Source organism: Pteropus vampyrus, unplaced genomic scaffold (genome assembly GCF_000151845.1).
Source record: "Pteropus vampyrus isolate Shadow unplaced genomic scaffold, Pvam_2.0 Scaffold498, whole genome shotgun sequence".
Classification (NCBI taxonomy): Eukaryota; Metazoa; Chordata; class Mammalia; order Chiroptera; family Pteropodidae; genus Pteropus; species Pteropus vampyrus.
The window spans coordinates 663,944-676,254 of NW_011889279.1; the positions used below are offsets into that span (position 1 = coordinate 663,944).

Consider the following 12,311-nt stretch of genomic DNA (forward strand, 5'->3'; position numbering starts at 1 on the left):
AGAAGATGAGAAAATGACAGACTTCTTTTTGTATAGCGTTATGTAAGATTTAGGGCTTTATAATAAAGGAGCTATGAGAAAATAACTTTAAGTAATGCTTTTGTCTGTGTTCTTTATCCCTCAAAACTATTTTCTGTTGTTAATTTCCAGCTGGCTTTAATGGGGGTTAAATAGATAACACTCTACAGCTTTGAGGTTAGGAAACTAATAGGCTAGTTTATGAAGTCTGGGATAACAAGAAAGTAGTTGGTGGGCTTAAGGATAACTCAGATAAAGAAACATTTGAAACAAAGTTTTTATCACTTTATAGGTAAGGCGTAGCTCACATAATATGTAGTAGTGCAAAATCAGATCTACTCCTGGGGGTTTCTTTTTGTCTTCTCCATTATCTCAGCTGTACCTTATATTGTAAAAGTTTGTCTGCCCAATAAACTCTACTCATTAAATAATAATTTTACTTGGTTTTTATTAATAAAAAACTTGTTATTACCCATCGGGGCTGACCAGCATGATAGTTATACTGTGTAGGTAATTAGAAATGAATACTTTTTAATTAACTTTCTTAACTTTTAGTTTAGACAAATGAACAAATTTCCATTTTGTGAAGTGACATTAAATAGTTGAATTTAAACTACTGTATAAAACATTTGTCTTTTTGTTTGCTGTTTAGCATAGAATGAAGAGAGGAGAGAACTATTTAGGAATTTATAACTTAAAGCAAAACTCTTTAGATATCCTTCTTCCTCCAGAATCCTTGTCTATGAATGTTCTCCTGCTGACATGAGCAGTTTATGTTTGTATATACTTAAGCTTTTAAAAACATGTTACTTGTCTATCTGAAGAGTCAAGTATTATTATTTGGTTTATTTTTGTGAGCGTACTAGTGATTCTGATAAATCTTATTTGTTAAATTGAGATTAATATAATCTCAATTTTAGGAAGTTACTTAGTTTTAACCTTACCTTTTTGGCTATTCATTTATTAAATTAAAATTTAAGATATGCAAATTCGCATAAATATAAAGGAGCTGAGTTTTAGAGAGCAGTATAATCTATTATGGTCCAAGGAATGTTTTGGGAATTTTGTAGAGTTGATTGGGGATTGTTGGGGGAGAGCAGGAAAGCCTTTTAATAATATGTCACATTGATATTTATAACTTGTTTTTAATTCCAAAATATATGTAAGCACTGAAGAGACTTATTACATTTGATTTCTTATAATCTGATTTTATTTCAAATAGTCCTGAACCAGCTGCCTCTTCCATCCCCTTTACCTGCTACAACTACAAAGAGCCTCCTCTTCAATGCACGAATAGCAGAAGAGGTGAATTGCCTTTTGGCCTGTAGGGATGATAACTTGGTTTCACAGCTTGTCCATAGCCTCAACCAGGTATCAACAGATCACATGTAAGTACAATCTAAAATAAAGTGAGAATTTTGTTCTTACTAAGAGAATCAGTATTCCTGGTTTATTCTTTATTTCAAAAAAAGTTAGATATATAGTTTATTTTTTTAATGTGTCAATATCCAAATGATAATAGCCTTGCTATAATGAGATATTAATGAGATTTAATTAGGCCATGGTTACTTTGAGACAGTAGTTCTGACCCATGTAGTCCTGTGAAGATCTTTTCGATACTTTTGGAATAACCTTGGGATCCATCAAGATGCATGTGTGCAAAGGTCTAAAGTTACTCTTGAAGCAATCTCCCTTTTCCTGGTATTGTTAGAGTAGTTAGAATTCCCAGGCATTATGGTGCAAGTTTTCTTTGGAGTAGGCTCACATGCTTTTCATGGGAAGTATAGGAAGAACTCAAAGACTAACTCCATGGAAGGCTACTACAGAATTTGGGACAAATTTTTCCTAGGATTTGTTGTACAGTCTGAACAAAGGTGTGTGTTTTCACCTTTTTAAAAATAATATAAACTTAAATTATATAGCTTATTTATAAAATTTTTGTACATAAGTATATTAAAATTTTTTTACTGCAAAAGCATTACATACTTAAAGTATCTTAACACAAAACTGTATACAAAGTTAAATCTCTCACCTTTATTCCTTTCATCCCACACATTGATACTGATAATATCTTTCCATTCTTTAAATTTTTTTTTTTTTTTTTTAAAGAATCATTATTTAGGGGAATGAGGATAAAGCACATTACAATGGAGAGGTGTCTGCCATTCGGTGCAGTATATACTTTGGGGCCATTTTTAAAGCTTTTGATTCTAAGGTGAAATATTAAATGTAAATTTTCTGATGGAAAAACTATGAAATGATTGGTTAAAATCAGAAGGAAGTATAATATTTGTCACTCCAGAAATTCAACAATGTCTAAGTATTACATTATTTGTTATACCTGTACATACTTAATCAACTAGTTAAAGAGATAAAGGGAAATAACAATATACAGTAATGATTTGTTTTATGGAGAGCTACTTTAAGATTGCCCTCAGAAATTTATTGAATCTTATCATTGGACACCATCTTTATAAATCTTATTAGATTTTATGAGTGGAATATATGTCATGTAGATTGTAGAATTTAAAATACTGCCTATAATTTTAGTACTTACCTTCCATAATTATGAATTTAATTTGCTATTTTCAAGTTTATTGAAAATTATGGCTACCCTTAACCACTTGCTTAGGGTTTATTTTTTTGTTTGTTTGTTTTACCCCTGATGACTTTATTTGAGAAAAGAATATAAGATGGAAAAATTAGATAACCTCTGGATCTTGTCTTAATTAATGTGGCAGCAGTACTTCATTCAGAGGATGTTCTCAAAAAAGCAGACTGACTCAAATTCAGATTTAAGGGAGAAAATATATTCCAAGCCCAAATATCAGCTTCTGTGCATAATTATCACCTCTATACCCTTCTATTATTTTGAATAGTTTAGAGTGGACTCTGTTTTCTACTTTGAAACTAATGTGAACATGAAATTCATAGTTCCATGAAATATATTTTGGGCTTTTTTTAATCTGTTTAAAATAAAATGGGAAAAAAAGGCCTTAGAATAACTCTCCTCTGTCATTTTTGATAATTCTGTTTCTTCCAGGAATAGCAGTTTTAGAAATCCATGAGTTGTTAGACATACTCGTGTTATTTGTTGTTATACCATAAGTCTTCTTGATTTTCTGCCTTAGCCTTTTCTGAATTTCACTAGTGAATTGCTAACTAATAACAAATTCTAACCAGTCAAATCACTGTTTTAATTCTTTATTTATTTTCTCAACATCAGAGAGTTGAAGGATAATCTTGGCAGTGATGATCCAGAAGGCGACATACCAGTCTTGTTGCAGGCTGTCCTGGCAAGGAGTCCCAACGTTTTCAGGGAGAAAAGTATGCAGAACAGATATGTACAAAGTGGTGAGGTTCTTAATAATTTAATTTCATAGTATATTTTTATGGACCCATATCAGAACTTGTTTCACATGTAGTAATTAAATTGAACTGTCTCCTTTAACAGGCTGTCTATGAATGCCACATTGAAACTTGAGCCAAAAACAAGAAGGAACCTTAAATGGATGTTAATATTCTTATAGTTTAATATGTAACTAAGTTCCTTGAAAATTAGACATTTTAAGATTATAGTGTGTTTTATTAGATATTCGCAAATGTATTTACTCAAAGAACTGTAGAATTTTTTTTTTAGAAAATTGTATAATTGGTATGAAAAAAAGTCTTAATGAAATAATGAAAATATTTGCAGAGCTTTTCACCACGCAGTAGTAAGTACATATATAAATAATTTTACCAGGTATTAGTTAGTATTCATGGTGATTACAATCATGGTTATGAAGTAATTGGTTTAACACTTCTGTTGCCTTAGCACCATGATAAGTTATTACAGAAAAATTTATAGTAAATAGTATAAAATCATGACAATGTGTTATCCACCAGAAGTACAATTTTTACATAGTCAAGGAGTACCTTTGAGTTAGGAGCATTATTCTGGTCTGAAGCTTCCTGAATTTAGCAAGCGCAAGTACTTGCTTGGCTCCTAAGATTAAAATAGAAAGAAATAGTTTAGACAACTCAAGATGGTCCAACTTAATTAACTGATTAATCATATTCAGTATTGTCAGATTTATTGGAAGTACTTCCTTGAAGTTCCCCATTCCACCTCCTAGTTTTGTTTTTTAATAATAACACTTTGTTGATTTTGTGTCTTTGAGTATAAATCATGTTTTTAAAGCAATTACATATAATTAACTATCCATTCCTCAAAGTGAATCCATGGAAATGCCTCTCTGCCTAACTCGCCTTTCAGAAAATTGAAGGCAGGTATGCAGGGCAAGACTATTATCTTCACCAACTAATAAGGTAGATTGCAATAGTAGAAAAGAAATGTGAATAATGGAAAGAAAACTATAATTACATTTGCTCTGGAAGGAAGGTTGAAATGAAAAAAAAATATGGAGAGATCATTGATTGGAAGGAAGACTAATAGGATAGGAGCATTTAATAGAAGATAATATGAATAAATGTAAGATTGAATAAAGGAAATTTTCCAAGACTATACTATATTTTGGTAAATTACATTTTAAAATATTTAATTTAGGTAGTAAATCACTCTAATAAAAAACTTTTAGAATACTTCCCTTTCAGTCATGTATTTTGTGTTTCATACGACACATATGCTTATTTTTAGTCCAAAATGTTTGATTTCTCCATTTTCTACTTTGTAAAAACATGAACTGGCATTTAAAAATTAATTAATTGCGTGTTGTGATTTTTTTCTCAGCATTTTTCTAGTGATATTTGGCTTAACATTTTTTTAAGATGATTCTTAGTTGCTAAGTGTAAATGTGAGTCACACATATGGTGAAAATTTAATAATATGCAAATCACTTTTTTTATACTTCTTTAGAACTTTGAGATAATCAAAAAGGACTATTAGAATCTCATTTGTTCCTTTTATTTATAAAACCATTGCTTTCAAACTGGTAATTCCAGTTTGTCCCAGTGATGACTGTTAATTCAGGGGGGAATTATTTAACTCCAATCTTAGAAAGTATTGCTCTCCCTGTCAAAAAAAAAAATCCAGCAACAATAATTATAGTAATTAAATTATTAAGCTATGGAACATATGATTTAGTATTGAATTTGAGTTGGAAGAGAAAGCTCAAGTGTTGAAATTTAGACTATATACAAAAGAAAACAATAGTGTTACTAGTAGACTTTGAGGAGATTTCGAGTGCTCTGACATTCAACCACTGTCGTAGAGCTAGAATCCCTTTTATAGTATTCCTGGCAAATAAACATGTAGCTTCTGTTTGAATGTTTCTGGTAGAAGGCACTTTTCACATTAGCAGCAAGAAATGAAATTTGGGGATATGATGTCATGCTTGAGGCTCCCAAAAAGATTGACTATGCATTATCATAAGAAAGTTTGGGGTTAATCATAGATTTTAAAAATCTTTGATTTTAAAATGTGTAAATAACTGAATTTTTTTGTATCTCCTACATAACAAAATGCCATTTATGTAACAAAGAAATGATGTCTAGCTGGAAAAGAAATGTGAGAATCTGAAAGCTGTCCTCACATTTTCCCTCATTAATCAAATAATTCACTTAATCCTTAATATGTGGCAAAGAGTTATTGTGGAAGAAAGAATAGGAGCATTCTGTTTTGCATCAAAAGACTTTCAGAGGGATTGCAGCAGCTCACACTTTGGGCCCCTAGATAAACTACTTGTAAAAACCTAGGTCTGAGTCACAATGAAACAAATAGTGTTGTGAAATTAATCTCCTGAGTATGGGAGATGTATGTAATAAAGTATTCCATGTAATAGAAAAATCACCCAAAGGCCTACTGTAGAAGAAAGTATGTAGTATTTGGTCAGTGGTTAGATAAAGCGAATTCTAAAAGTTCTTTTTCAATTCTAAGGCTAAATGATAGGACTTTAAGTAAACAAGTAAAATTTTTAAAAAAGACTTAAATCTGTATCTCTGGTTCTAGATTAATTACGTAGTAAAAGGATGTTTTGGTCAAATTGGTTGTACTTGAAATTTATTTTACCCTTCAAAATGAACACAGTCAAAAAAGTAAAGAACAGAAAGAACTTTTGAATGTTTGTGGAAGAACAATCAATTTAAATTATTTAAAGGCTACTTTACTGTTAGAAGAAAATAACATGTTTACCTTTTTGTGTTTGCATAGGAATGATGATGTCTCAATATAAACTGTCTCAGAATTCCATGCATAGTAGTCCTGCATCTTCCAATTATCAACAAACCACTATCTCACATAGCCCCTCCAGGTAATATGTATGTCATTTTATTAAGTATTGTTTTCTGTGGTAAATATGCTTTGAGTATACAGTGTATACCTACATTGAGATAATGAATTATATGTAGTTAAGAAGTTGAAATGCTTAACCCTAAATTGTAACCCATATTTGCCTTAAAGTGTTATATGTGGAAGTGGTCTAATATATTGATTGAAGTAGCTATCATTTTAGTAACTTAATTTTATACAAACAAAAGAATAGGTTAAAATAGGCAATGTATTTGAGATAAATAAGAAAATTTATAGAGTGTCATTTGGGGAATATGGCTTTATATACCATAAAATAAACAAATATACCTCAGTTTTTATAAACAGTTTAGTGTAACTCAGAGTATGAATTGTGAATGATTTTTGTATATCTGACTATTTTTCAAATTTTTTGTTTGCATAGATTTTATTTTAGACAAATTAGATTTCAGAGAATTTTTGACAGTGAAATTTCAAGGAATATAGTATATTTATTTCAGTTCCTGATATTGTTTATTTGGATTTTGGGTTTTAGCCGGTTTGTGCCACCACAGACAAGCTCTGGGAACAGATTTATGCCACAACAAAATAGCCCAGTGCCTAGTCCATATGCCCCACAAAGCCCTGCAGGATACATGCCATATTCCCATCCTTCAAGTTATACAACACATCCACAGATGCAGCAAGGTAAGAAAGTAGGTTGTTTGTTTATAGGGAATACCTGTTATTCCAAGCAAATTCATGTCTTTCTTTTTATAATTTTCAAAACACAAACTAAAATACTATACTGTATTCTTATTTGTCAGTAAACATTCCTTTTAAGATATGGCTTAAACCATTAAAAAAAAAAACATGTTACATTTATCATTTGGAAATTCATCATTTGGGAGATAAAAGAATCAGTGTCATTTGACTCTTTGGTTTAGGTTATTATACAATTGAGTATATCTAGTTATGAAATTAGGAACCTTTTTTAATTGGGCTGTCTTCCTATTTACTTTTAATTGGGCTTACTTCCTACAGTAGCACTAAGCCAAAGAAAGTTTATATTTTAATTGATGAAGTATATATAGTGTGAAAATTTTACTATATAGCAGATAGAGTACTGGTAGAGGAAAATTAATCTTAGATACAAAAATTTCTAGGATTAAAGCAAACCCACAGTACTATTCCTGTCAAGTTATAAAAGAAAGGGTATGTTAACTCCATAAAAGGAGGAAGAAATTTCAAATAAAGAATAGTACTTTCTCAAAAAATAAAAAATCTGGGATTGACTCCTGGTTCTCGTCAAAGTCAAATGTGATAATATGATGTCTTTTTTAAGGTTATAGTGCCTTGAGATTTATGTCATGGCTATGAAGTAATTTATTATTAGTATAAATTCATACACTTTTGGAAAATTTTTAAAAGGAAAGGGCAAAAGATAATATAACAAACATATATGTTTTTGTCCCCCATAATTAACTGCAAAATTTTAACATTTGCAGTCAGTCATTAGTTCTTTTGTCTCTTCTTGTTTTTTACGGTCTGAGGTCCAAACTTTCTTCATTTATAAACTTTTTAACTTGTAAGCTTTTAACTTAGTCATCTATCAAAGCAACCAACTTCTGGTTTCTTAAAACTAAATATTGAAATACTAATAAATTATTTCAGGACTAACTCAAGTCAAAATTAGGAATCAGATCACATTTGAGATAGACACCTCCAAAATTACAGAACTTAGTGTGAATGCTGAACATAAATTTGTATGTATGCAGGCACTTGGTACTTGTGAACTAGTATACTCGGGGATACATCGGAATGAGGAACTTTTTAAGTGTAATTAATAGGAGGAAGAATATTTAAAGGACATTTGTTGCTTATGGATGTCCACATACACATAAGAATATGTAGGAAAGAACAAACTTTTACTCTAATATTGTTGTTTTTTTAACAAGATAAACTGAGCTTTTTCAAAAGAATGAGTTGAAATCATAAAATCAGAAGAGAAATATAGCTTGAGGGCCTGTTGAGTAGTGTGTCATTTCTTGGAAATTCTGATACTCAAGAAACTAAAAATGTTATTCAGGGATTAGCCCCACTCAGATATGAAAATTATTATAAACGGCAAAATTTAGTATGGTAAGGAACAAATGGATAGGCAAATGGGACAGAAAAGAATCCAGAAAAGGGCAAATATATATGAGAATTTAGAGTATGTGAAAGTTAACATTTAAAACACTTCTCCAACTTTATAGTAGAAAACTTTAAATAAAAAATTTAACCATGCAGAACAGTTGAAAGATGAGCACAATGAACCCCTTCACCAACAGGCATCATGACTCTTTGCCCTTAAGTACATCTGCTAATAAGAAGGAAATTCTCCTATATGAACACCAAATGTAATAATTTACCCCTAAAAAAATTAAGAACAATTCTATAGTATCATCTAATACCTAGTCTACATTCAGTTTCCCCACCAGTTGTCTCAAATATGTCATTTATAACCTTCTTTTCAATGCATTATCTAATCTAGTTTCTTATACATTGCATTTGATTTTTACATCTCTTTTAACTTTTTAAATCTTATAGTAATTTTTGTTTTTTTGAAGAGTTTGTGCTACTTTTGTAGAATGTCATATTCTAGATTCAGTTTCCTTATAGTGTTGTTTAATTTGCTCATATATTCCCTGTTATTTCCTATCGACTAAGTTATTTTTAAAGGCTTTGTTAGTTTCTACTTATATATTTTTGGCAAGAGTACTAGATAAGTAATATGCACTTTATATTACATCACATCTAAAGGCATATAATGTCAAGTGGTCCCAGTATTAGTGATGTTTAGGTGGTGACTACTTTATCTCTTCATTGTATAAATACATTTTTTTTCCTTTGAAATTAGCAAGTAATCTGAAGGGGGATACTTTGAGGTCATGTAAATATCTTGTTCCCCAGTAATCTTTTACATAAAGGGTTTAGCATCTAATGATACTCATTTCATCAGTTTTTACACTGGTCATTGAAAAATGGGCATTTTCTAATTCTTTCATTCTAAGGATGGCATTTTAAAATTAGTATGTAAGAATGGATTGTTTAATAAATCACATTGAGTGGATTGGCTAGGCATTTTGAAATTTTAGTTGGATACCTAGATCATCTAGAGCAAAACTGTTCTAGATAGATAAAATATTTACATGTTTTACTTTAATTTATAAGATTATAAGAAGAAAACATGAGTAATTTTTGGTAAGCTTAAAGTTGAGAAGGCCTTATTTCTAAGCAGACTTAAAACCTGGATTCCAGAAATTAAAAAAATAAAAAAAAAAAACAGATTAATTACATATTTCTGTATAAAAGGAGAGACTACAAACAAGGACAAGTAAATATAAGGGGAAAACATTTTCAAAATTTCTTACAAACACAGAATATTAATTTTTAATATACCAAGAGCTTATGTAGGTTAATAAGAATAAGACAAAAGCAGACTAAAGAAGTAAACAATTTACTAAAAAAGAAAAGCAAATTGGATACATGAGAATATTGGATACATGAGAATATGGACAAATTGGATACATGAGAATATGGGCAACTCACAATTAGAGATGTGCATCAAAATTAAAATGAAATATAATTTCTATTCGATTAGTAAACATTTTATAGTTATATGATACCTAATTTCAACAAGTGTGCAGAGAAATTTGAACTTCCCATAGTCTTCATGGAGGTATAAATTGGTACAATCTTTTTAGAGAGCAGTTTTATGATATTATAATTTAAAATGCACATACCTCCTTCTGTAGTTCAAAATCTGTCTCCCTTGAAAAGAAGGGAGGAGATAAAACATGCTATTTTATCCACATCAAGGAAGAGATGTTCTAATCATAAAATGTTCCAGATGTCATCTATAAGTATGAAAATAAAATGTCTTAATGTTACCAAACCATAAGTAGTATTTTCAACCTGTATGATAAACTTGGGTGTGTATTAGAAATACATGGATTAATATTAGACAGTATAATTCAGATTAAGAGGATGGAGAGCCTGTGAACCTCTTAATAGGTACCAAAAGGATATTTAAAAAATTCAACTTCCATTTATGATTTTGACAACCTTCTCCTGACAACAGTTATCCACTTAGTGGTGAAAAATTAGAAACATTTCCCTTGAAATCAAGGATAGGACATGAATGCCTATAATCTCCACTTTTATTTAGTGTGTCATTTTTTTCATTAGGGGGTGTGTTAGTCAATATGGGAAGATAAGCATAAAAATATAATTATTGGTAAGAAAGAAACTAAAAGTGTCATTTTCAGATGATATGATTGTCTTTATAGAAAATCTAAGAGAAGCTACAGACAAGATAATAGAATTATCCACACAGTTACTGGATAAAGGATCTTAATAATGAAATTAATTGCATTTTTATGTACCTAAAATAAGCTGTTATAAGTATAATCTTTTAAATATTAACAATTTCAAAGAAAACCACAAAATACCTAGGAATAAATTCTCTTTGTGGAGAAAATTATTAAACTTTTGAAAGAGATCTAAAAGAAAACCTAACAAAGTGAGTTATGCCATCTTCACGGATAGAAAGACTCAACAAAAATTGGAAATTTTCCCAAATCTTTAAATGCAATAAATATCAGTAAAAATCTCAAACAGGGTTTTCATGCAGCTTGAGCTGCTTCTAAAAATTCATACAGAAGAATAAAAGTACAAGAATAAGCAAGATAATTTTGAAATGGAATGAGATGTAGCTCCATCCAGTAGGAATCAAGATTTATTATAATATTGGTCCAGAAATGGAAAAAGGTAACATGGAGAGTAGGATTTGTAAAAGAGCCTAGGAACATACCATGAACAAATGAAACTTTTGATACATATGGTATATTTAAATGAGGAAAGAATGGTTACTTTAATAAATGATACTGAGACAGTTATCTATATCAAAAAAAATAAAATTGGGATTCCTATCTCACACTAAACAAGAATAAATTTTATATGGATTAAAGACCTAGGTGAAAAAAATGAAGCTATAAAACTTTTGAAAGAAAGTATAGTAAACTGTCTTTTTATGATTTTGAGTTAAGGAGGGAATATGAATGGCCAATACACATGAAAAGATGTTTGGCTTCACTATTAATCAAGGATGCGAATTAAAATGATTGTCAGAGGCATTTCCCATCAGATTGACAAGGATATAGAGCTGTAGGAACTCACTGTACCTGTGAATATAAATGGACATAAGTAATTTGGAAAGCTATTTGTTAATATTTGGTAGGGTTTAAAAATGGACATATCCAGCAGTTTCAGCAACTCCTAAATACATTTGTAAAAAAAGTCATGTACAAGAATTTTTTATGACAACAAAAATATTGAAACATTTTAAACATCTAACATAAGAATGGATAAATTGTATACATTATTCAGCAGAATATATAAAATTATTTAGAATAAGTGAATTTAAAACTACATATATAAAAATGGATTTCAACATAATATTGAATTAAAAAGCAAATTATAGAAAGATATACCATTTATATACAGTTCTATAAAACAAATGCTAGGTATTATGTAGGAATATATTCATAGCAAAGGTGTAAAGATATAGGTAGAGGCAACTCTAAAATACGGTTTTACTTTTAGGGAGGAAGGGGAAATGAATAGAAGAGAAAAATATACAGATACATGAAGAGCTTAAGCACATCTAATGTTTTCATTTCAGAAATATAGTCCTGTGCCACTTAACGGTGCTTTCTGAGAAATGCATTGGTAGGCCATTTCATCGTTTAAATATCATAGAGTGTACTTATGCAAACCTAAATGGTATAGCCTACAACATACCTAGGCTATGTGTTGTATAGCCTACAACATACCTAGGCTCCCCCTGTTGCTTCTAGGCTACAAACCTGTACAGCATATTACTGTAGTAAATACTGTTGGCAATTGTAACAGTGATAAATAATGGGGTTGTTTTACACCAGCACTATCACAAACATATGAGTAATGTGTTGCAGTACAGTGTTTCAATGGCTACAATGTTACCATAGCTAGGATGTCACTA

At 30.2% G+C, this 12,311-nt stretch overlaps 1 protein-coding gene across 1 annotated transcript in view; it reads left to right on the forward strand.

Annotated features, from left to right (window-relative positions):
- NIPBL (NIPBL, cohesin loading factor) overlaps nucleotides 1-12,311 on the forward strand; it is a 169,539-nt gene that overhangs the window by 62,936 nt on the left and 94,292 nt on the right. Inside the window, exons 3-6 of the mRNA XM_023524825.1 lie at nucleotides 1,241-1,406; nucleotides 3,245-3,372; nucleotides 6,170-6,269; nucleotides 6,801-7,054. Of these exons, the coding sequence (XP_023380593.1) occupies nucleotides 1,241-1,406; nucleotides 3,245-3,372; nucleotides 6,170-6,269; nucleotides 6,801-7,054 (648 nt within the window). The remainder of the gene's footprint in view (nucleotides 1-1,240; nucleotides 1,407-3,244; nucleotides 3,373-6,169; nucleotides 6,270-6,800; nucleotides 7,055-12,311) is intronic.